This window comes from Neophocaena asiaeorientalis, unplaced genomic scaffold (assembly GCF_003031525.2).
Source record: "Neophocaena asiaeorientalis asiaeorientalis breed wild unplaced genomic scaffold, Neophocaena_asiaeorientalis_V1.1 scaffold648, whole genome shotgun sequence".
Lineage (NCBI taxonomy): Eukaryota > Metazoa > Chordata > Mammalia > Artiodactyla > Phocoenidae > Neophocaena > Neophocaena asiaeorientalis.
The window spans coordinates 2658268-2682477 of record NW_020172781.1 but is presented as its reverse complement, the minus strand read 5'-3'; the positions used below and the strand labels follow the sequence as shown (position 1 = coordinate 2682477).

Here is a 24210-nt window from a genome sequence, read left to right as displayed (position 1 = left end):
TCTCTCTCGTTGCATGAATCTCAACTTATCCATGCTGAGAACAGATGGCAAAAGAAATTGGCGCGGACTTCAGCTGAGGCAGTACCAACATGATGGTCAGCAGGAAATACATTATTCTTAATTTCAACCTTTTCCTAGAAACAGTGCCTGGAATGTTATGGAGTAAAACTGGATGAGCAAGTGTAGGAAGATTTTATTTTTGGCAAGGTCTGAGTGCAAAGGAGAAAAACTAATTGACTAAAGAAACCTACCTAATTCTAGAAAGGCAATAATGTTGAGAATACCTCAAATTATTTTATATTTCAAAATGTTTCTATTTGGGGGGAAAGGCTATTGGTAATAAATATACAGCACTTTTAATTTTGGTATCAAATGTCTTTTTAGACTCAAAACCCAAAATAAACACGCCATTCTCACAACATGCTGAAAGGAGGAAGGTAATGATCATTTCTGAGGAAATAGCATATGTTATTAGAAAAAATTATTTTGTGTAACTTTTCTTGTTTTGATTTCACTGACTTGGGAAGCAATACTGTCATACTCTCCTAAGCTTCTAAGCAGTCTAGTGCAAATTCCAGACTTTGCTTCTTAGAGGTTTAAAGTGTCTATTTTGTTTTTCTTTATTAAGGATATGAAGCCAATGAAGAGGCCCTCCCCAATCTCTCAGTATATTTTTATCTAATAAACTTTATGTTTTAGTGTTCTTGGATGGATTCATTTTTCTAGGCTTCAAAAGAATCAAACATCTTTACAGCATCCCTCAAGTGAATACGACTTTATTTCATCATAAAAAAATAATCCAATTTTAAAAGTTTAAAGCTGTCAGCAAGACACACCCTCAGTTTTTACGTCCACATGCAATCAGCTCTGATTTATGATGCCAATACTTTGGCCACACATCACACCACCCTCTGCTCTCCTGGTTATTAGACCTTTCAGTGAGAGGGCTGGATCAACTCTTCGGGCTAACATGACTAGCTCAGTCAGTTGGAACCAAATACTAAGTTGTGGTTCAATCTATTGGGTTAGCCAAAAAGGTCGTTCGGGTTTTTCCGGAAAAACCCGAACGACCTTTTTGGCCAACCCAATACATTAAGGGCCTGTCAGTCTCCTAAAAGCTCCATCCTGTGTCAGAAATCCAATGGAGTGTGAATGGCTGCATAAATCATCACCTTCATTTATCAGCCACCTCGTTTCCTGTTCTAGCCATCAGTTCAATTCAGGTAAGGGTTTATTTTCTATACCTTGCAGATCTAAATGATCTGAACCCAGCTTTCTGTGTAGCTGCATCAAGTAGCCAGCCCTTGCACAGCCCTCCTGCCTCACCTTATCAGTGTTTACGAAGAACTCAAATCTCTTTGCTTCCAAAGTAAATCAAGCTTCCTGTGAGAACAGAGATCCCCAGTGCAAGGAGAGGCCAGAGGTCATCATCAGCTCTGACACACTATCACTTCTCACCAAATACGCCAGGGTGGAGTTTGTTTAGTGTCTGCCAGGACACAGATAAGGGTGTACAGCTGGCCCTCCTTCTGCTATCTCAGAATATGGCTCACAGTGCCATGGAGCTCTCCTCTAGGTAACCAATTTATAGAATCTTTTAATAGTAAAAACAAACAAACAAAAAAACAGGTGACGGGTTTAGGAAAGAGGACTATTTAAGCAGGTACCCCAACAAAGACAACTCTGGAGACTTTTAGATCTATCGACTATTCATAGTGACAAACTGACAGATACAAATGAATCTCATGCCTCAATACCTAGAAATTTCTAGAGCAAGGGGTAAAAGTGAAAGTTTTTTGTTTTGCTGCATCGCACAGCATGCGGAATCTTAGTTCCCCAACCAGAGATGGAAGCATGGAGTCTTAACCACTGGACCAGCAGGGAAGTCCAAAATGTGAAAGTTTTTAATTCAGCAGGTTTAGTTGGTTTTTTCCCCGTTAAAGCTACAGATAGGGGCTTCCCTGGTGGCACAGTGGTTAAGAATCCGCCTGCCAACGCAGGGGACACGGGTTCGAGCCCTGGTCCGGGAGGATCCCACATGCTGCAGAGCAACTAAGCCCGTGTGCCACAACTACTGAGCCTGTGCTCTAGAGCCGGCGGTTAAGCCCGTGCGCCACAACTACAGAAGCCCGCGTGCCTAGAGCCCATGCTCCGCAACAAGAGAAGCCACCACAATGAGAAGACAGTGTAACACAACAAAGGGTAGACCCCACTCACTGCAACTAGAGAAAGCCTGTGTGCAGCAACGAAAGACCCAATGCAGCCAAAAATAAATAAATAAAATAAATAAATTTATTTTTTAAAAAGCTACAGATAAATCATGAAAGATCATAACACAATACTTTTACATATTTTTTATGCTACATTGCCTGACTTAAACTGTGCCAACTCACAAGGAAGATTTCATTACCAAGGCCCTCATATATACTTACTCAGTAACACAGCTTAACAGAGAAGATACACTTACTGTGTTTAAGAGGCAAAAAGTCTAATCCAAGGTATGTCAGTCACTCATCTTCCCGTTCCTCAGTTTCCTAGTCTTTAAAACAAAGACAGAATGACCCATAGCTGGCTACCTTTCAGAAATGTGACTAAATAAGGTACATGTCTAATATGCCCATTCTCTATCATATATTGGTGCTTTAGTTCAACTTAACAAATATTCAGCAAACATACCACACTGTGGATAGTAAGTAGGCTGAGGGGCTCTCATTCACAAATGTACATGCAGTTATGGGGAAACTGAGAAATTTCCCACTAAGTAGGTTTTTGTTTTTTATTTTACAGAATGCCTAGCTCTTAAAATATATCAGGAAATTTAAAATATGTCATAGTTTCAATATGACTTAGAAATAAGAAAATCACCAATAAACATAAGACATCTGTTTAGTTTTGGCCACATGAGGTCCCTTAAAAAGAAAAAGAAAAAGAATAATCCAAAATAAGATCACTAGGTACAATCCTTGCTGGCCTAAGAATAATAGGAGGCTAGCAAGCCTATGGAAAAGCCTAAAAATCGTAGGGCTGGAACAGAAACATCCAACGAAAACACTTACTATGTTAGATGAATGAATTACTGTCACTCACTGAATATTAGACTACATAAAATAGGAAAAGCTTGTAAACAAGCTTTTGAGAGTAGATTTTACTTTGTAAAGTTGATGAGGATGATATTTTTGTTTTCTTGATGGTATAGAAATATATAGTTTCTATATGCACAGAAACTACACCTTATGATAAGGCTATATTCAAGCTGGTCTTTCACTTCTTGATTTCTTTCTGCTATTTACTTGCATCCATTCAAATAAATACGATAGGATAACAATAAGAAACTCTGATGAAAGGATAAGAGGAAATGGTAAAGATCATCCGACATCTCTGAGCTGCCAAACTATGATTTAAAGAAAGAATCCCCATCTATTCCCCATTATCTCAAGGTAGGTTTATAAAATTCTCAAAACAAAATTCATTTAGATTCACTTTAATGTTAAGAAATACATTCAAAGTTCCAAAGCTTTTGAACTATGTTTTGAAATTTAAACAGGATGGGTTATGATCTAAGAAAGGGGGAGAAAAACTCACTCTTTCAGAACATTTAACATCTTGAAATCAAGACCCAAAAATCCTTCGACAGTTCCTTGCTAGGGAAACATAAACTACTAGCCAAAGTCTTTCCTTAATATCCTAGAACACAACTCGATAAATAAGAATCTAGGGACTTCCCTGATGGTCCAGTGGTTAAGAATCTGCCTTCTAATGCAGGGGGCGCAGGTTCAATCCCTGGTCAGGCAACTAAGATCCCACATGCCGTGAAGCAACTAAACCCATGTGCTGCAACTACTGAGCTCACACGCTCTAGAGCCCACGTGCCACAACTACTGAGCCCGCACACTGCAATGAAGAGCCTGCATGCCACACCGAAGACCCCGCATGCCACAACAAAGATCCCACGTGCTGCAACTGAGACCTGATGCAGCCAAATAAATAAATATTAAAAGAAAAAAAACGGAGGGACTTCCCTGGTGGCACAGTGGTTAAGAATCCGCCTGCCAAGGCAGGGGACACGTGTTCAAGCCCTGGTCCGGGAAGATCCCACATGCCGCGGAGCAACTAAGCCCATGCACCACAACTACTGAGCCTGCACTCTAGAGCCCGCGAGCCACAACTACTGAGCCCACGTGCCACAATTACTGAAGCCCGCATGCCTAGAGTCCGTGCTCCACAACAAGAGAAGCCACTGCAATGAGAAGCCCGCACGCCGCAATGAAGAGTAGCCTATTATATATATTAGTCTATATTATAGACTATTTAGTGTTTATCAGCTCTCTCACAGAAGAACATATACCACTAAAAGAGTTCTAGTTTCTTATTTGTCTTTCATATTTTCCAAAATGTGGCTCTTCCTTGAGTTTCAACATGACTGCTGAACAGAGATAAATTTAGTTATTTTAAGAAACTACAACCAGATCTTTTCATGCGTCAAAGCAAAATGCCAAAATAAATTCTAAACCTTGACTTTGAAAAGTTAGGCTAAAAGAACATTCATTTCCTATCCCCCTAAGATCTACCTGCTTGCTAATGACATTATAGAACTATAACCTTTAAAATATGAAGGGTAATTTTAATCTCATCAGCCAAATTTGACAAAATGTAATATGTGCTCAACAGGATTAATAATACTGGTTCTTCTTCTGAAGTTCTTCAGCCTGACTCCTAAAAGAAACAGAAAGAGAGGAAAACCTGGATGTGTTATTCAAATCCTTCTACTTCAAATCTCAAATTGTTTTAAGTCATCACTTCAAAACTACTCTCAAACATGGTATATGCTGGTTATTTCAAATCCTAGCTCAGTCTCAAACACCACTGATGTTAAGAATTTGAGGCACTTCCCTGGTGGTCCAGTGGTTAAAAATCCACCTTCCAATGCAGGGTTCAATCCCTGGTCAGGGCAACTAAGCCCACGTACCGCAACTAGAAAGAAGCCCGTGCGCCACAACAAAGAGCCCACTTGCCGCAATGAAAGATCCCACATGCCACAACTAAGATCCGAGGCAGCCCAATAAATAAATAAATTAATTAATTAAAATAATTTTTTTAAAAAATAAATCTTTAAAAAAAAGAATTTGATTTAAAAAAAAAGAATGAAATTTTGCCATTTGCAGCAACATGGATGGACTTGGAGGGTGTTATGCTAAGTGAAATAAGTCAGACAGAGAAAGACAAATACCATATGATATCATTTATTTGTGGAATCTAAAAAAATACAACAAACTAATGAATATAACGAAACAGAAGCAGACACACAGATATAGAGGACAAACTGTGGTTCCCAGTGGGGAAGGGGAAGGGGCAAAATAGGGGTAGGGGATTAGTAGGTACAAACTATTATGTATAAAATAAGCTACAAGGGTATACTGTACAATATGGGGAATATAGCCAATATTTTGTAAATATAAATAGACTATAACCTTTAAAAATTGTGAATCACTATATTGTACACCTGTATAAAATATTGTACATCAACTATACTTTAATTTAAAACAATTAAAAATTAATTTTTTAAGACATGAAATAACCAAAAAGTAAGCCTTGTCCAAATAAATATGAGGCTCAAAATGAAAATATGTGATATGCCCTACAGACCAAATATTTATTCTACATTTAAATCAGCATAAGATTAAGGATGTTCTAAATAGGATTTTTTTTTTTTTTTTTTTTGCGGTACACGGGCCTCTCACTGTTGTGGCCTCTCCCGTTGCGGAGCACAGGCTCCGGACGCGCAGGCTCAGCGGCCATGGCTCACGGGCCTAGCTGCTCCGCGGCATGTGGGATCCTCCCGGACCGGGGCATGAACCCATGTCCCCTGCATCGGCAGGCGGACTCTCAACCACTGCGCCACCAGGGAAGCCCAAATAGTATTTTTTTAATGTGTCATTCCATTCCATTATATGGATAAAGATTTATCCTATTACATTATGTGTATGGTATCATATGGAGGTGGATGGTATTGCCAAGCAAAAAGCAATCCTTTCAGGTTTCTTAACATTCAAATAGTTTTTTAAATTTGCCAAAATGAAGTTGCATAAATCAAAGGGATTCATTTCTAAGGATTATTGGTTACAAACAGAATTTTTAAAGGGGTGACATTTGAGGAGAGTCACTTGGCTCAGTCACTGACCTTTCTTTATCCTTAAATAGGGAGTGGCAGTTTCACGATCTTGAGTAATACGAAAAATGTCCCTCAAACCTGTAAACCACAGTAAGCTAAGAGCCTTTGATAGTCTATATTTACTGTATCATATGTAAGTTTAACTACAATTTAACTCAATTAAAAAATCAGGACAAGACTAATTTCAAAAAATAGCCAAGGATTGCTAAAAATATAAGGGCTATTATATGTGGTATTAAATTGCTTCAAAATGGGAATGCCAAAAAATATTACAACTATGTACTTTCCAAAAGCTGAATGACATGAGAAAACTGACAGAAGCCCCAGTGCTTCTGACTAGATCTTTTCCTTCCCTTATCCAAGGAGATAATATTGATATATGCATACTGCATAATGATGTACTCAAATATTTATGGATATGACTAGCTACCAAAGAGTTTAAGTTCCTTCACCCTTGCTGAGCTAAGGGTTTAGTAGCACATTAAATGTTATAAAGTATCTCCAAGAATCAGTGCAAATATATATTACAGTTCTACTGTGTATAAATCTCTCTTCAAAGCATAGGCTAAGTTTAAAAAGGAAAAAACCGAGCGGCTTGTATTTGAAAACAAGCAGTGTCGGCTTTAATCACCCCATTTCTGTAATGTTTCATTTATCTACTACTCAGATCTCTAGCTTCCTCACCCAAAATAAATGCAAACTTTTAAGAAACAAGGAAGCTATTAGTTTTTGAGAGCCTACTATGTGCCAAACATTGTGTTAGATATTCTATATCAGTGCTTCTTAAACTGTCTTGGGTGGAGGATTGGTTTTTCCCAATCCATTGTAGAACAAAAGTTTTGTAAAATACAATAAAATCAATTAGCACCTCCAAAAAAGTGAAAAAAGACACAAAATTCAAGTCCCAAGTTTTATTATGTTCAACAGATATAAAACTAGTCTAGCAATCTGTTATGAAGTTTCTAAATGCTTACTCTCAATTTCTGTACTTACCTTTTTGTTACAGATGAAAGTTCATGGTATGTGGCCTACACTTAGAGTAGCATTGCTCTATATACAACCTATTTAATTTTCCAAAGTCTCCTAACTCTTAGTAAATGACCACAATAGGCTAAAGGAACTCAGTGTCTTCTGAAAAAAAAGCTGTATTAAATAATCTCAAGATCCTTTTCAGCCCCACAAATTCTATGATTCTGAATGCTGAAGATGTGATGTGACCAGCAAATAAATGGCCTAATGACAGCCACTTCTGTCACCTCAGTGGAGTGACTAAAAGAGGACAGGCAATAAGAAGAGGGAAGAATAAGCTCAGAGAAAAGGAATAAGCATTTAACTGGGAGGCAGATACCGAAAGTGAGGAGATGTAGCCGAGTAAGAGGGATAAACAGCAACTACCACGGCTTTTATTTGGGAGCATTCAGGGTGGGGTGCAACTCTCCTACAAACAAATCAGTTTCTATAAACTGGATGTAGTAATAATTAAATCTAAGTCATGAAAAAAAAAGATTAAAATATAACCAAGAAATGGAAGTTTTGACAGGTGATCAAAAGTTGGCTAGATATGTGTGTCAATGCCGAAGTCTAAAGGTTTAACCACTGGGCTCGCCCTCTGTGTCAACACATGCCCTAAAGACTCCTGCATTTAGAAGTCCCAGATTTGTCACTGACTCAATATACCACCCTTCTTTAAATCCGATATTCTGTACGGTCCCATATATTAACATTCATTCTAAAAGCAACAGGCAAAGAAAGAGCCATAAAATATAGTACTTTATACACATTTAAAAACCAGTCCTGTGCAAGATAAATATATAGTTGCTTATCATGTAAGTGCCTGTTGGACTCTAGTAGCAGGAAGGGTGACATTTTAGCACCAAACAGAACTACTTAGAGAAAGGTGAATCTGTAGATCAGAATTTGGGGAGAACCGTTCTAGTTCTGGGTAACGCTGTATGTCCCAATTATGTGGAATTACCACAGAGTCTTGCAACCAGAGAACCTTTGAACTAAAAAGTCCTGTCTCCTTTGCCATGGGTGGTACTCAAAGTACGGTTTCTATCTGTACGCTCTGGAACTGTGCTACACATATAACTGTTCGTATCTGTTTGAAAAGATTCATTGTTTCAGGTGTTTCAAAGTTTTCCCACTGGTCTGCTATCAGAGTTAAAGCCACCCTTGGTAATATGGCTATTTTTGTTTTCTAATATGTTAAGTTTCTAAGTTTTTCATACTCTAATATTCTCAGAAGTACCACCTCTATCACCTTTGTGGATTGTTGCCCTATGGAAGCTAATTTCATCCAAAGGGAAGAACAACGGCCCTGAAGAAGGGAGCACTTGGGACCCGCCAGCCTGACCTATGATGAACACCAGGAGGCCAAGACGGCTGCAGTGGAGTGAAGGGAAGGAGGGTGGATGTAGTGGGAGCTGAAGTCCAGAGATATCCGCTATGCATCGGCTTCTATGTGCATTAAATACCTCTGGGGGGAACCACTCTCTCCTGCAGAAGGAGAGTTTTCCCTGAACTCCCTTTTGAACCTTAAGAATTTTGAACCATGTGTTGCTTTTCTAAAAATTTTAATAAAGCACCTAATGAATCCACAGACTTCACATGTAATTTATGTATTACTTACATGATCAGAAATATGAACTTGATTATGCATATAAAAATGTACAATTAAACAGTGAAACAATCCTATCAATTTATACAGTTATGGCACAGTTCTGAAGTTTCTCATTCTAACTTATGGTAAATAAACCTAGATGGTCATACATGTGTGTCGTAGCATACTTAAAGAGAAGAATCTCACTATTTATAAAACCACTTCCCTAATTTTAAAAACTTTTCAACAGAATTGACTAAATATCCAACAATAGAGGAATGGGTAAATAAATCATTGAACATCCATATAATGAAATACCATGCAGACTTTAATATCTATGCAGGTATTTAAAATTATATTCTCAACAATACTGAAAGTTTTAGAGAAATGCCCCCCAAATACCATTAACGTTAAGTGACAAAGACAAGACACAAAATGTATAATGATCCTGATTTCTTAAAATATCTCTGGTACATGAGACAGAAGTGTAAGTGTACATGCATAGAAAAAAGTCTGAAGGGAAACACATCAAAATATAAACTAAACTCATCTCTAGGTGGTAATATTATTTTCTTCTTTATACTGTTTTTACATCTTGCAAATTTTCTAAAATTCTAACATTTTAATTTTTAAAATTTTAAGCATTTTGTAATGTTTTAAATTATGACTACAAGCCTTATTATGCTAATCAGTAACTAGATTATGCTAAATCCTATAACTTTTGTGACAGTTCAGTCCTCAAGACACTGCCACTCAATAAAAGCTGGTAAATGGACACAGCTGACTGAAAACCCTGAAACAAAAAATCTCTACATGAAAATGTTCCAAATATACACAACAGTGCTCAAGTTCACTACCTAACTATAGAACAACTAAGTTAAACAAAAATTCATTCCAATTCATTAAGATTTTTCGAATGATGAGCAAAACCAGGTATTTTCAATTGACTCCCTCTAATCTAGCAGTTTTCAGAAATCTCTTGGGAATCCATCATTCTCTACGCAAAATTCATTATGCTCTACACAAATCAAAGGTCTTAACCCCATATTATCCACATTCAAGCATTAACAACATTTACGAAAACTGTTGGGATGTGTTCTCTCTTCGTATCTAAAATGCAAAGCATAACTGCAATTATTAAAATTCCTAAAGTCTCACCTGAACTACTTTTAGTTCACCAAAAATAACTACCTATTCTTATTCTCTATTAATGAATTTTTCCTCACCTATGCCCTCAACTTATGATATTATTCATTAAATCACACTCTTTCACACATTTTAAATGCCCCTTTTAACATTCAGTTCAATCAATATCCAAAGTTGGAGCTCCTACTATATTAGTAGGTACTCAACATACAATATGAAATGGCTTCTCAAAGAGCTTATAATATAGTAAGGGTGATCAAGATGCAAATAAATAACTTTAATATATATAAGGCAGTGCTATGGAGATACAGAAGAGAGTATGACTGCTGCTAACTGTAGGCATCATGAAAATTTCATTGAGGAGTGGCATTTGATCTGCCACTTGAAGGATAAAGAGTAGTGTTCCAAAGGTGGAGGTGGGGTACCCCAGGGCAATGGAACCCCTTAAACCAAGGTTGTAGGAGTAAATGTGGTGAGTCTGTAAAATATGGGGAAAGGTGGGGGGGGCGGGCAAGGATTAATGATATAAGACTAGAAAGGTAGATGGAGCCAAAGCATAGCTATGTTGAATTATTATTTTATTTTGCAGGAAATGGGAAGCCACTGAAGATTTGAGCAAGAAAGTAACATAACTGCTTTAGGAAGATTACTCTGGCAGCCATGTGTAGGCTGGGCTGCGTAGTTCTTATTTAAAATAGCTGCCATTAACTACTGTCTCAGAGACAATAGGTTATTAAGATCAAGTGCAACCTAAAGCAGAGGTATAGTGGAAAATCACTCAAGAAATGAAAGAGTCCTAATTATATGACCTTGTACAAATCATTTTGCTTCTCTAAGCGTTTTTTTCTAAAATAATAAATATCTCCTCTACTGCCTCATGGAGCCACTGAAAAGATGAAATGAAAATAGTATATATGGAAGCCCCTGGAAGGCTTGCTGGTCATAAGGTCTCTGTCACAAATACTCAATTCTGCATTGTAGCATGAAGGCAGATAATATGTAAATGAATGTACTGGTTATGTTCCAATTAAACTTTATTTACAAAAACAAGACAGCTGGATATGACCATGAGGACCATAGCTTGCTGCCCTCCGTATACAGAAGCACTGGCCAACAGAAATAGGTGAAACACATATGGAAATTAATATTTTCCAGTAGCCACATTTAAAAAGGTAAAAAGAAATAGATGAAATTAATTTTAGTATATTTTAATTTAAATAACATATTTAACCCATCATATCCAAAATATTACCATTTCAACATTTAATCCATTTAAATATTATTAGGGAGATATTTTACATCCTTTTTGTGTGAAGTCTTCAAAATCTGATGTGTCTTTTACACTTTCAGCACACTTCACTTCTGATGAGCCACATTTTGAGTGCTCAAAAGCCACATGTGGGTAGTAGCTACCCACTGGACAGCACAGTTCTTGAGGCTACTTAAGTAAAACTGCTAAACTTTGACAATTCAAGCATAAAATAACAATTTGAACAATAAATGAAACCAAAATCACATAACTGTACTCTATGGAGAAGATGAAAGCAAAATGAATTTCGAACTTGAAAAATAATGTTCTCCTGGGATACCAACTATTACTGCTTGAGGCCACCTGTTTAAAACGGTTCATTATTAGCAGTATAAGATACCAATATAAAGTATGTTGATGAATTTTTATTCCCATAGTTTCAGTTGACCAGACAAGGGGGAAAAAACCAAAATATTTGGTGAACAAAAAATTGTTCTATTTCAAAAGAACTGTTTGTCACTTTTTAGCAAGTATTTAATTTACTTAAGAAAAATAGTTTCCTGGTTAATGATACCACATTTAGCAAATGGGCAAAGATCAGATTACCCAAGAAAATTATTATTCGCTAATAGCTTACAGTTAGTAGATAATGGGAAAAACTGTAGAAGAATAACATATTCTACCACAGAAGGGATTTTCCAAAATGTGGTTCGCTTTTCTTTCAAGCAATTGCAAACTATGCTAGTCGTCAGCAAACTTTGACGAAAAACGGGAGAGATGCTGGCAGAAAGAGAGTCTATCTCAGGGGCCTCTAACCTTCACAAGTTTGGTGATGCTTACCAACCCTTCTCCAGTTACATTTTTAAATGCGTAAAACAAAATACACAGAATTATAAGAAACCAATTACAGTATACTAAAATACAGGTACCAAAATACTTTAAGAAACAAATTTGTGATATCAACATAGGAGCTTCACTATTAGTACATTGAATAACAAGATCTAATACTTGCCATAATTTCTAAGTGGTGGTGAGATGAGCATAAACAGTATTTCAAGATATGTGCAACAAATGTAATATGATATGAAAATATCTATGATTTCTACTGGTTACAAGGTCACAGGTACTGCCAATACTACTGGAGTTTGTTGACTACATTCATAATAGAAGGAAATGCTGAGTTCTAGCTAAAGGTATGTGTAAATAAACATATAATTTTTCCCATCCAAGTTCACAGACCGCCCTGAATTCTATTCAGGTTCAGAATCCCTGAGGGAAAGCAAACTTTTATTATAAGCTCATCCAAAAAAATTCTCCCTCCAAAGTTCCCCAAATGTATTTTTACCTTTCCACCACCCATTTTGTTCCTTTCTAGATTAAACAAACCAGTAAGTTGTCTTTCAGCCACACCACAACTGGATGATCAGGAAGGAATCAGTATCAAGAAATAAAGAAGGTAATTATTCTATTATAGGCCACTGTTTTGATGAAAATACGTTGATAGATTCTCCTTTAACATTCTTTATGATTCTATTTCAGGAGTAAGAAAAGCAAATATATCAATAGAAATAGGAGGTCCAGATTTTCTAGTCTGTCCTGTAAATAGCTGTATCTTTTATATGAGACTTGGTTCATTTGATATCAGTAAAGCAAATCACAGAGCTCAAAGAAAATACAGTAAACACAGAAAAGATCCATTACAAATACAAGCTGAATGTTAATATTTTGTTTGGTATAAAACCACTACTTGAACCACACATCTGTAGTTATTAGTGTTGCTAAACCTACAATTTGCATAAAATAGTTTGCAAATTATGTATCTCTTTGTTGTTAATCTAAAATTGCTACACGTTGTGCTCTGACCTGGTAATTCAGCCGACTGCAGGTTTCAGTAGAAACACCAGGGATTCAAGTTGTGTCCACTTCAAAGTGTCCCAACATGGAACATTAATTAATTATTCTACAACTATGCTTAATAGCACTTCATAAACTCAAAGCTCCACACAAATATTCAACATTATTGGGAGGGGAATTATAACAGCACTATAAAAATCCTTTTTAATTATAAACTGCCAATAATAACAGGTTGCAAGAACACACTTTTTTGTTGTTATTGTTGTTGTTGCTTTTAATTTTTTTTTTTAATTTTCATTTATTTATTTAATTTATTTATTTTTGACTGTGTTGGGTTTTCGCTGCTGCGTTGGACTTAGTTGCTCCGTGGCATGTGGGATCTTCCTGGACCAGGGCTCGAAACTGTGTCCCCTGCATTGGTAGGCAGATTCTTAACCACTGCGCCACCAAGGAAGTCCCTGCTTCTAAATTTTTAAAAAAATTTTTTATTGAAGTATAGTTGATTGAAACACACTTTAATAATTACCACAAATTTGTAATTTACCAAACTTTATCAAGAAAATAACACTGCAAAAAAAAAAAGAAAAAGAAGAAAATGACACTCCAAACACTAAAAATCTTTTGGATTTATTTATAATAATATATATAAGTGTGAATTTAAGAAGGAAATAGTAAAAAAATTAGTTAATATGGCTATTTCTGGATAGTGCAATCAAAGGATATTTCTTTTCTCTTTTACACCTTTAGTGCTTTCTCCATTTTCTACAACATCCATGTGTTACTTCTTTATAATCAAAAAAGTTTTGACAGCATAAAAATATAATGAACTGGGCTTCCCTGGTGGCACAGTGGTTGAGAGTCCGCCTGCCGATGCAGGGGACACGGGTTCGTGCCCCAATCCAGGAAGATCCCACATGCTGCAGAGCAGCTGGGCCTGTGAGCCACGGCCGCTGAGCCTGTGCGTCTGGAGCCTGTGCTCCGCAACGCGAGAGGCCACAACAGTGAGAAGCCCGCGTACCGCAAAAAAAAATATATATATATAATGAACTATCAATTATTTTCTATATAGGTCAGAAAAACATAGAATTACTCCTTATACTGGCATATAAAAGAGAAAATTTTAAGACAATCTGAGTCCAGATAGTCTGCCTAACAAATGCTATGCACTCTGAACACACTTCAGGGGCCAGTGCATCTCTTCCCAGGGTGGGCAGCTCCCTGGCTCTGCTGGCCTCTGGCAGCATCCCCAGACCATCAAAATACAAAGTTGTTGTTCTCTCCTGCCTATATATGGACATAGTCTGTATTAACTGGATTACTGACTAACATGAGTACATGCCAGGAGGCGAAGGCGATCAAGCCACAAGAGAAGTCCTCTGAAGTGAAGTGATAACAGCTAGGCAGCACTAACAGAAAACCCTGGCTTCTTTCAGCTAAGCATGATTTGGCATGCAGGTCCAGGTACCCAATTGTATCTATTGGACTGATCTTTTGGAGTGAAAGCCATTGACTTAAGCAAATGATAAATTTAAGCAAATCCATAAGTTCTAAAATGGTCTCTATGAGGGTGTGAGGGAAAGAGGTCCTATCAGGCACTGTTACTTGGGAGTATGAATTGAAGTAAGCCACTGTGGAAAGCAATTTGGCAGTGTCTCTTCAAATGTAAAATGGTCACCTGTGACTCAGCAATTCTACTTCTCAGGAACTGCTCTAGAGAAATACTCCCACGTATGCACAAACAGGCATGCAAGGATCTGCACTAAAGGACCATTTTTAATAGTGAAAAACTGAATTTCAAACAACAAAAATAACCATCGTGGTAAGCTGAATAATAACCACCACCACCCCCTCGCCAAGATGTCCACATCCTAATCCCTGGAACCTGTGAATGTGACCTTAGATGGCAAAAGGGACTTTGCAGATGTGATGAAATTAAGGATCCTGAGATGCAGAGATTACCCTGGATTATCTGGGTGGGCTCTAAATGTAATCACAAGGGTCCTTGTAAAAGGCATGCAAGAGGAGTCAGTGAGAGGAGAAAATGACATGATGACAGATCAGAGACAAGGGTGATATACTTTAAAGGTTCGAGCCACAAGCCAAGGAATACAGGTGGCCACTAGAAGCTGTGAAAGAGGCAAAGGAACGCATTCTCCCCTAGAGCCTCGGGAAGGAACCAGATCTGCCGACACCTGACTTTAACCCAATGTGACTCATTTAGGACTTCTGATCTCCAGAAATGTAAGAGAATAAGTTTGTGTTGTGTTAAGCCACTAAGTTTGTAATAGTGTGTTAGCATTGCAACAGGAAACTAACACACTCATCAGTAGGAGAATGGCTAAATAAGCTATGGTATTTCCAGAGTCTTGTACAGCACTTAAAAAATTGCAATAGATCTATATGTGGAGACACAGAAAAATCAAAACATATCATTGAATTTAAGAAGCAAGTTATAGAATGATATGTCTAGCATCAAATCTTTTTTTTTTTGATGTGGACCATTTTTAAAGTCTTAATTGAATCTATTACAATATGACTTCTGTTTTATGTTTTGTTTTTTTGGTCACAAGGCATGTGGGATTCTAGCTCCCCAACCAGAGATTGAACCCACACCCCCTGCACTGGAAGGCGAAGTCTCAACCACTGGACCACCAGGGAAGTCCCCAGAATCAAATCTATTATGCAAAAAAGAAAAAATAATAAAAAGTGTTATGTGTACACACACACACACACACACACACCACACACATAAACATACACATTCAACAATGGTCTTGAAGAATATACCAAAAAAATTTATCATTGATTTAACCAGGGTGGGGAGTAGATGGAAACAGGACTAATGTAGGTAGCCAAAAGGAACTTCAGTTTAACCTGCATTTTTTTATAAGAATGTATTTATGTATTGGTTTTTAAAGAAGTTAGTGAATACATTAAAATGTTAACAATGCAGCATCAAAGTAATAGTGATACAATTTCTGCAGTCTTCTCTCCTTCTGAAGTAATTATGCATTTGACCCATAGTTGATCACCTGCTGTTATTTACATTTGTCTACAACTATTGACTAAACATCTTGCAAAGCAGACTACACTCCTTGTGTTCACCCCACCATCACCACTGTAAAACAAGCCAGAAAGAGGGGTGGAGGGAGGAGAAAGCATGGGGCACCTTCAGGAACTGACAGTCCTTTCATAATTATCACCACAGGTACCTTATATGACTTAGGAAAGAACAGGTGCATGACAATCCCCCCAGTAGCCCTGGCCAACAGGTGGTATTTTATGGCAGCCAATATGGAAGCCAAGAAGACAGATAATAATCAAAATTGATTTATTTAGCAAGACCCTAGGCATACAGTTGGAGGAAAACTGAAATGAAGACTATTATCTCATCTGCCAGCCAGATTCCAAACAAACTGGGAAGGAAGAAAATTCCAAAGGGATCACAAACACACCAAAAAAGCACTATCTCCACTATTCACTACTAGGAAAAAAAATTTGTTGATGGGATACTTTTGCTTTCATATACACTGGGCAGCTAACTGAATATACATAAAATAACTTTTCAGCAACATAGCACCTTCCAAAGAGAGTTCATACACTGTAAGTACATAATCACAACCATCCTTAACTAATCCTTACGTTAAACCTATTATTATCCCCCTCTTACAGATGACTAGGCAGTCTAACAATGGTTTTGAAGCCTCGACCCTGGGCTGGAATCAGACAGATCTATTTCAGCCTCAGCTTTACTAGTAACTGTATGACCTTCATCAACTTCACTTCTGTGCCATGGCTTCCTTATTTGTAAAATAAAGATGACAATAGTACCAACCTCATGAAGTTGCAGTGAGGATTAAATGAGATAACGGGTGGGAAGTGCTTAGCACAGAGCCTGGCATGCAATATGCTGACACTGTTGTCCTCATGGTGGTAGAGGTGGGGACAATGATGACAAAGAAGTTGCAGTGGAAGAAACCAGGGATTATTAAGGTAATTGAACTTGCCCAAGGTCACGGGCAGAGCTAGAGTTTCAATCCCAGTCTGACTCTTTAAACCTGACTTTAACCTCTAGGCAATACTGCCTCCCACAGTCTTCAAATACTTCGTCCTAACTTTACAGCTAGCCAGTCATACCTGAGAACTTTTTTTTTCCTTTTTTTTTTTATTGAAGAATAGTTGATTTACCATGTTGTGCTAATTTCTGCTGGACAGCAGAGTGACTCAGTTATAAACATATATACATTCTTTTTTTATATTCTTTCACCTGAGAAATTTGCTGAGGTCACAGAACACTGTACCAAGATTCAGTGACTCTTATTCTAGTGCTCATTAATTACCTGATAATTAATTCTGTTGGTGAACAGAGGCAGTTTATTCATTTATTCATTAACTCTTCCAAGTCTAGAATTTGGAATTCTCTAAAAGTACCTAAACGCTTTCCAAAGAATTCCGACCAAAGGATAAACAGGTGGTAGTATCCTCCTAGGAGAACAGATCAACATTTATGAATTTAAATATCACCTCAAAGCTTTCACTTAAGTGTAACATAAGTATTCAAAGCCTTGACTATTTAAGCTGATCACCTCCAAACCCAAAGGTTCCTTCCCTTACATGATTAAAAACAAAAAACAAACCCAAAGACCTATTGAGCCTTTTTCACATCAGTAAAGCATTCTGGGCTTCTGCGGGTTTTGCTTGTTTTACTGAACTATAACTGGCATACAATAAACTACACATATTTAAAGTGTACAATTTCAGGAGTTTCAACATATGTATACATACAACATGAAACCATCACCACAATCAAAATAGGGAACATTGCCATCACCCCAAAAGTTTCCTCATGCACCTCTGTAATCCTTTCTCCCAACCCTTCCTGCCTGCCTTCATCCCCAGGCAGCCACTAGCAAGGCCCTACTTCACCTGCAGACCTGGCCTCCATCTCCTATCACTCACTCTCCTTTCCCCCTTTGCTTACTGGGCTCAGAGCTCCACACTAAGGATGCTAAGGATGCTTCCCTCTCAGGGACTTGGCTCTTGCTGTCCTCCGTCTGGGATGTGCTCCCCCCAGTAGCCATATGGTACACTCTCATTTCTTTCAGGTCTCAAATGCCATCCTGGTCTTTCCTTTCCAGTCCACTGTATGTAAAACAGAGCCTTTCCCCACACCATTACTCTCCATCCCTCTTACCCAGCTATACGTTTCTCCATAGCACTTATCATTTGACATATTATTCACATGTCCTGTATTTGACAATTTGTTATCGTCTACGGAAAGCAGATGCTTTCCATAACTACAGATTAGTTTACACTTCCTAGAACATCATATAAATGGAATCTTACAGTATGCACTCTTGTATGACTGGGTTCTTCCACTCAGCATAAATCCAAGTTGTCAGTATCAACAACTCATTCATTTCTATTGCTTAGTATTCCATTATACGGATGTACCACACCTGTTTATCCATTCACTTGTTGATGGACATTTTGATTATTTCCAGTTTTTGGCAAACACAGATAAAGCTGCCATGAACATACATGTTCAGGTCTTTGAATGGGGCGGGTGGTGGGGGGTCCTTATAAACAAACACAATGAAAGATGAGAAACACTAACCAAAATGCTTGGGTTCAAAATTATCTAAACTACGGAGTAAAAAATATCTTGGCCACCTTGAACAAGTCAATTAGCTTCTCTATCAACATCCAGATGTATGATGCCTGTCCCCACCTGGAATTTGTAAAGAAAAATGAGACAGGAAGCTGAATTCTTTTGGAACTTCCACAAAGAAACTAATGCTTTTTTCTTGTAAATTACCTTAATTTTAAAAAGACTAATAGTCTATGAAATGTAATGCAAAATTCAATAATATTTGTCATTTTTGAGCTATTGCTTTTTTATTTCTCTTGAATTTATATTTATTTCAACACTTAAAAACTAATTTCCTGCATGCTTTCACTTTTTGCCAAAAACATAAAATTAAATACAGATAGCTATTTCAAAGGCCAAGAAAGAGCTTCACTCTGCATCTTTAATCCGCTCAAGTAGATTCAAAGTCCTTACCTACAAGGCCCTACTTGATCTGCAGACCTGGCCTCCATCTCCTATCACTCACTCTCCTTTCCCCCTTTGCTTACTGGGCTCAGAGCTCCACACTAAGGATGCTAAGGATGCTTCCCTCTCAGGGACTTGGCTCTTGCTGTCCTCCGTCTGGGATGTGCTCCCCCCAGTAGCCATATGGTACACTCTCATTTCTTTCAGGTCTCAAATGCCATCCTGGTCTTTCCTTTCCAGTCCACTGTATGTACAACAGACCCTTCCCCACACCATTACTCTCCATCCCTCTTACCCAGCTATACGTTTCTCCATAGCACTTATCATTTGACATATTATTCACATGTCCTATATTTGACAATTTGTTATCGTCTATATCCCCCAATAAAATAAAAGCTTTTTTAAGAACAAGGATTTTATTTTATCCCCTGCTATGTCCCCAACACCCACGACAGGGGGCTCAGCTCACCTCTGAATTCCACAAACACCTGTTAATGAATTTGTTGATTAAACACTATTGACTGAAAGACAAACAAAAAAACCTTCCCTTTGAAATTCACTGAGAAGAAAAATTTTAATTCCAATTCTCTGCTATTGCTTAAATTAAAATGCTAAAAAAAAAAAATTAAAATGCTAAGTTAATGCTGATCTACCTCTTAGGATGGGTTCTTTTTTCGGATTCACATTTATCTTTGAGCAGCACTTACATAGCGAAAAGAACACTGGAATTCAAAGCCAGGAAAGCCAGGGTCTAGTCACTTGTCCTGCCATAACTAGCTATGCTACCAAGCCAAAACCTCTCCTGATCTCAGATAACTTCTCTCTAAAATGAGGGAAACAAGTATCTCTAAGGTTCCTCCTTGCTCTAAAATTCTGAGACTCTATTGCAGCTAGTGCAGTCTTACGCGTTAAGGTTGCCAATCATAAATTAGTCTCCTCAGTTTGAGTCTCATCTTTCTCAATCCAAAATTGTTAACTGAAAGATTCTATATAACTATAAAATCCTGTAAAAATTGGTCACTTTCACCCAGATGTCCAGTGGAAGGAGAGGCTTGGAAGAGCCTCACAGGGGTAGTAGCATTTCAAAAGTTAGTTTTTAAAAAGCTGATGAACCTCTAATCTTCCTCAAATGTAAAAAGAGTAAGTCACTAGAAAGGAAATAAAGATACCTGTTTATTACCCTATCTTTACCCAGTTATTAAAACAATTACAAATATGAGTATCATACATGCATGAAGGTAGTGGAATATTATGATTAGGAGCAGACATGTTTGAGGCCAAACAGACCTGGGTTAAAGTCCAGGCTCTCTTCTCCAACTATGTGTGATCTTGAGCAAGTTGCATACCTGCTCTGTACTTTACTTGCCTTACCTGTACATGGGTACAATATTTACAACTGTTACAACAGGTAACAATATTTAGCTACCAGGATCCCTCCCCAATCTTTTTTAAACCAGGGTCCCTTGGAGAATTTAGTAAGACAATGCCTGACACATAGGATACACTTACTCAATATTATTATCATTAAATATGCAAAACACAAACCTAACAGCCACAAAAACGTTCTTAGCTATTTCTCCTGATACTATGTTGCCTGTATAACATATGGAAAGAAATGAAAAAAGTTCTGACTATATTCAGAAATGTTTATCACCCGTATACATATTGGTTTCTGAGAGGTCAGACCATAAAAATTTTTTTTAAGTTTTAAAAAAATCTTCCAGGCCAGAAAGATTCTTTCTATTAAATCAGTCATCTGTGGAAATACCTGACAACTACTCAGTACATTTGTACAGTAAACATCTTAGGAAAGCCAGCTTAACCGCTCAGGTATTTTTAACTAATCCTACACTTTTTAATAATAAATAAATTACATACGTATAGAAATTTTGGATCTGTGAACTTTGTCTCTAAGGAACAAAGAGCATCTGCCTTCCTCATTTCACATACAAGAGAACCAATTATATCAAAAGATTCCACCATCATAACATAATGCCCCTTGGGTTTTTAAGCATATAAGACACTCAGACACACCTTGCTTTTTATAGAAAAGGCCCAAATGAGACATAATAAAACTATGATTCCATGTTCGGAATTCCCTACCAATTTGCACATGCCTTATTTTTTGGTGGCCAGACTGTAAAATAAGTCATTAAGAGTTCACAATGGGAATGCCGCAGCCGCAACCTCAACCTCAAATCCAGACACAAAAATATAGAGGAACGTATTCGCATCTCAGACACGTCCAAATGTCTCCGCCAACGGGATCCCATCACTGCCGTTTCCAGAAACACATAGAAATGGGTTTTAATCCATTTCTATAAATGTGCGTTGTGCTGAAAGCCAAAGTGCCCGCAAAACCGCATAACACAAAAGATTCCTCGCATTCCGTTTATAGCCAGAAGACAAGCCATCCTCTCTGCGCCCTACCCCAGAGAGTCCTCCTTGCGACAACAAGAATTTCGTGACACCCCATGCTACCTACACATCAAAATGTCACCCCACAAAGTGGAGGGGGAGCAGTGCCTCGATGAACCGATCCTGCCAGTACTGCCACCCCTGGGCAAACACGAAACCAAGAGAAGTCGGTGGAAAGTTCCCATCCATCCGGCATATTTGGTTTCCTTCTGCCCCCAAACCCAGCGGCACAATTGCTGAGATTTGCTTTTGCACCTGCCACGGCTCCTAAGCCTGGGCTTCTCCGCGACCCCCGAGCTCATAAAAAGGCCTTGTGGCCTAAAACGCCCGTGACCCTTGCGGATAGCGCACCGAGGGCCGCTGTAGCATCCCCCTCGCTGTCCACACTGCCCGCTTCCCTGACAAAGGCCCCGTGTCAATCCGAGGCACGACACGGAGTAGTTGCTGGATTGCCCATCGCGGACCGGCAGCTGCCACTACCTTCTCCCGAGAAAAACAAACAAAACACACACGCACACGCACAGCACTAGGGAATGACGAGGTGCGGGGGGGGTGTAGAGCGTTAAAATTAAAATGTCCCCAAAGCTAAGCAGCCTGGGTGTGCCCTGTGCGTCCAAGGGGTCCGTGGGGGAAGGGAGACCGGGCCCGGGAGGCGGCGGCGGCTCCTCCGGGGCTTCAAGGCCGTGCCGGGTGATGGTCTAATAAAATGTTGGTAGTCGGAACGTTCAAAATGAACCCACAAATGAAATCCCCGGAGGGCTTGAGGCCCCGAGGAGGGAGGGAGGCGGGTGGTCTGCAGACTCGCGGCGCGGCCCGCACCTGCCTGCCCGGCGCCCACACACACCTGCTGGGGCAGCCTTCGTGGGCCTCGGGGTCGGGGTGAAGCGGAGATGAGAGGGCCCGACCCCGGGAATGCGGCGCGGGTGGGCTAATCTGATGGCGGAGGCCGGGGGCAGCCTCGCTCACCTCCAAGTCGGTGTCGGCGGCCTCCGGGGCCCCGAGAATCTCGCTGGGCAGCTCGGCCAGGTCGGTGACCCGGATCAGCCCGTCGTGCAGGAAGATGGTCTCCTCCTTCATGATCCGCCTCTGCCTCTCGACAGCCAACTGTCAGTGAGACGCCATGTTGGGGGCGGAGCTCCCGGCATGCCCCGCGGGGCGGACAATACCGGTCCCGCCCACCCGTTTGGCCCCGCCCTCCTCCCCGCAGACCGGGGGCAGCCGGGTCAGCAGGACCTCCTCTGCCTCGCGTGCCACTGCGTCTTCCCCTTAGAGTGAACTCCCACGCCCCTTGCTATTCGAGGGCGCCCTGGGTCTGCAGCGCACCAAGAGAAGAGGGCACCGCCTCCCCTCCTCCCACCTGCTCAGGTGTGCACTCCTCTCTCTTCGGCCAGAGCCCCCACCCTGGGCCCCTGGGCAGAGTCTGGAGGTTCACTTACACTCTCACATTTAAATGAGATACGTGCAAAAATCTGGCGCAGAATAAGCGCTGCACATTTGTTCATAAGCACTTGGTAGAAGTGCACGGTAGGTGCTTCATATTTACTACAAATTCTAGTACCCAATAAGCGCTCAAAATCTGGTGAAAATAAAGCATGGGTCACAGTGTTTGATGTCCAGTGTCTGGCACTTAATAAACGCTCCAAGAGGGAGTTAAAACTATTGTTATATTCCATCAGTATTCAACACTGATTGACATACACCTTAAAAATATGCCCGCCATCCCACTTTTACTAAAACAAGAAAGAACTATGTGTGTAGAGAAAAATGTGCGGGAGAATAAGTACCAAATTGTTAATGTGAATTGCCACGCAAAGTAGGACCAGCCTGGAATGGTTGAGGTGAGATTATCTTTGTATTGCTTTTATACTTAAAAAATAATAATAATAAAGCGCTCTTTGGTATCAAAGGACTTGAATACATATGTCCACCAAAAACCTTTATAGCAGCTTTATGCATAATTGCCAAAACTTGGAAGTAACCAAGATGCCCTTCAGTAAGTGAATGGATAAATAAACTGTGGTACATCCAGGAGCTTCCCTGGTGGGGCAGTGGTTAAAAATCCGCCTGCCAGTGCAGGGGACACGGGTTCCATCACTGGTCCGGGAAGATCCCACATGCCACGGAGCAACTAAGCCCATGCGCCACAACTACTGAGCCTGAGTGCCACAACTACTAAAGCCCGTGTGCCTAGAGGCCGTGCTCCACAACAAGAGAAGCCACCGCAATGAGAAGCCCACACACCGCAACTAACAGCAGCCCCTGCTCATCGCAACTAGAGAAACCCATACACAGCAAGGAAGACCCAACACAGCCAAAAGTAAATAAATAAATAAATTTATTTTAAAAATAGATAAAATAGGGCTTCCCTGGTGGCGCAGTGGTTGTAAAAAAAATAGATAAAATAAATAAACTGTGGTACATCCAGACAATGGAATATTATTCAGCACTAAAAAGAAATGACTACCTGGGACTTCTCTGGTGGCCCAGTGGGTAAGACTCCGAGCTCCCAGTTCAGGGGGCCTGGGTTCAATCCCTGGTCGGGGAACTAGATCCCGCACACATGCCGCAACTAAGAAGCCCACGTGCCACAACAAAGATCCTGCATGCTGCAACTAAGATCCAGAGCAGCCAAAATAAATAAATATTTAAATAAATAAAAATAAGAAGAAGTGACTATCAAGCCATGAAAAGACATGGAAGAAACTTTAAGGCACATT

The 24210-nt window shown here is 39.4% G+C and overlaps 1 protein-coding gene across 1 annotated transcript in view; it reads right to left on the bottom strand.

Annotated features, from left to right (window-relative positions):
• HECTD4 (HECT domain E3 ubiquitin protein ligase 4) overlaps positions 1 to 22570 on the bottom strand; it is a 185576-nt gene extending 163006 nt beyond the window's left edge. Inside the window, exon 1 of the mRNA XM_024741407.1 lies at positions 22460 to 22570. Coding sequence (XP_024597175.1) covers positions 22460 to 22570 — 111 coding nt within the window. The remainder of the gene's footprint in view (positions 1 to 22459) is intronic.
• Between the last annotated feature and the right edge of the window lie 1640 nt (positions 22571 to 24210).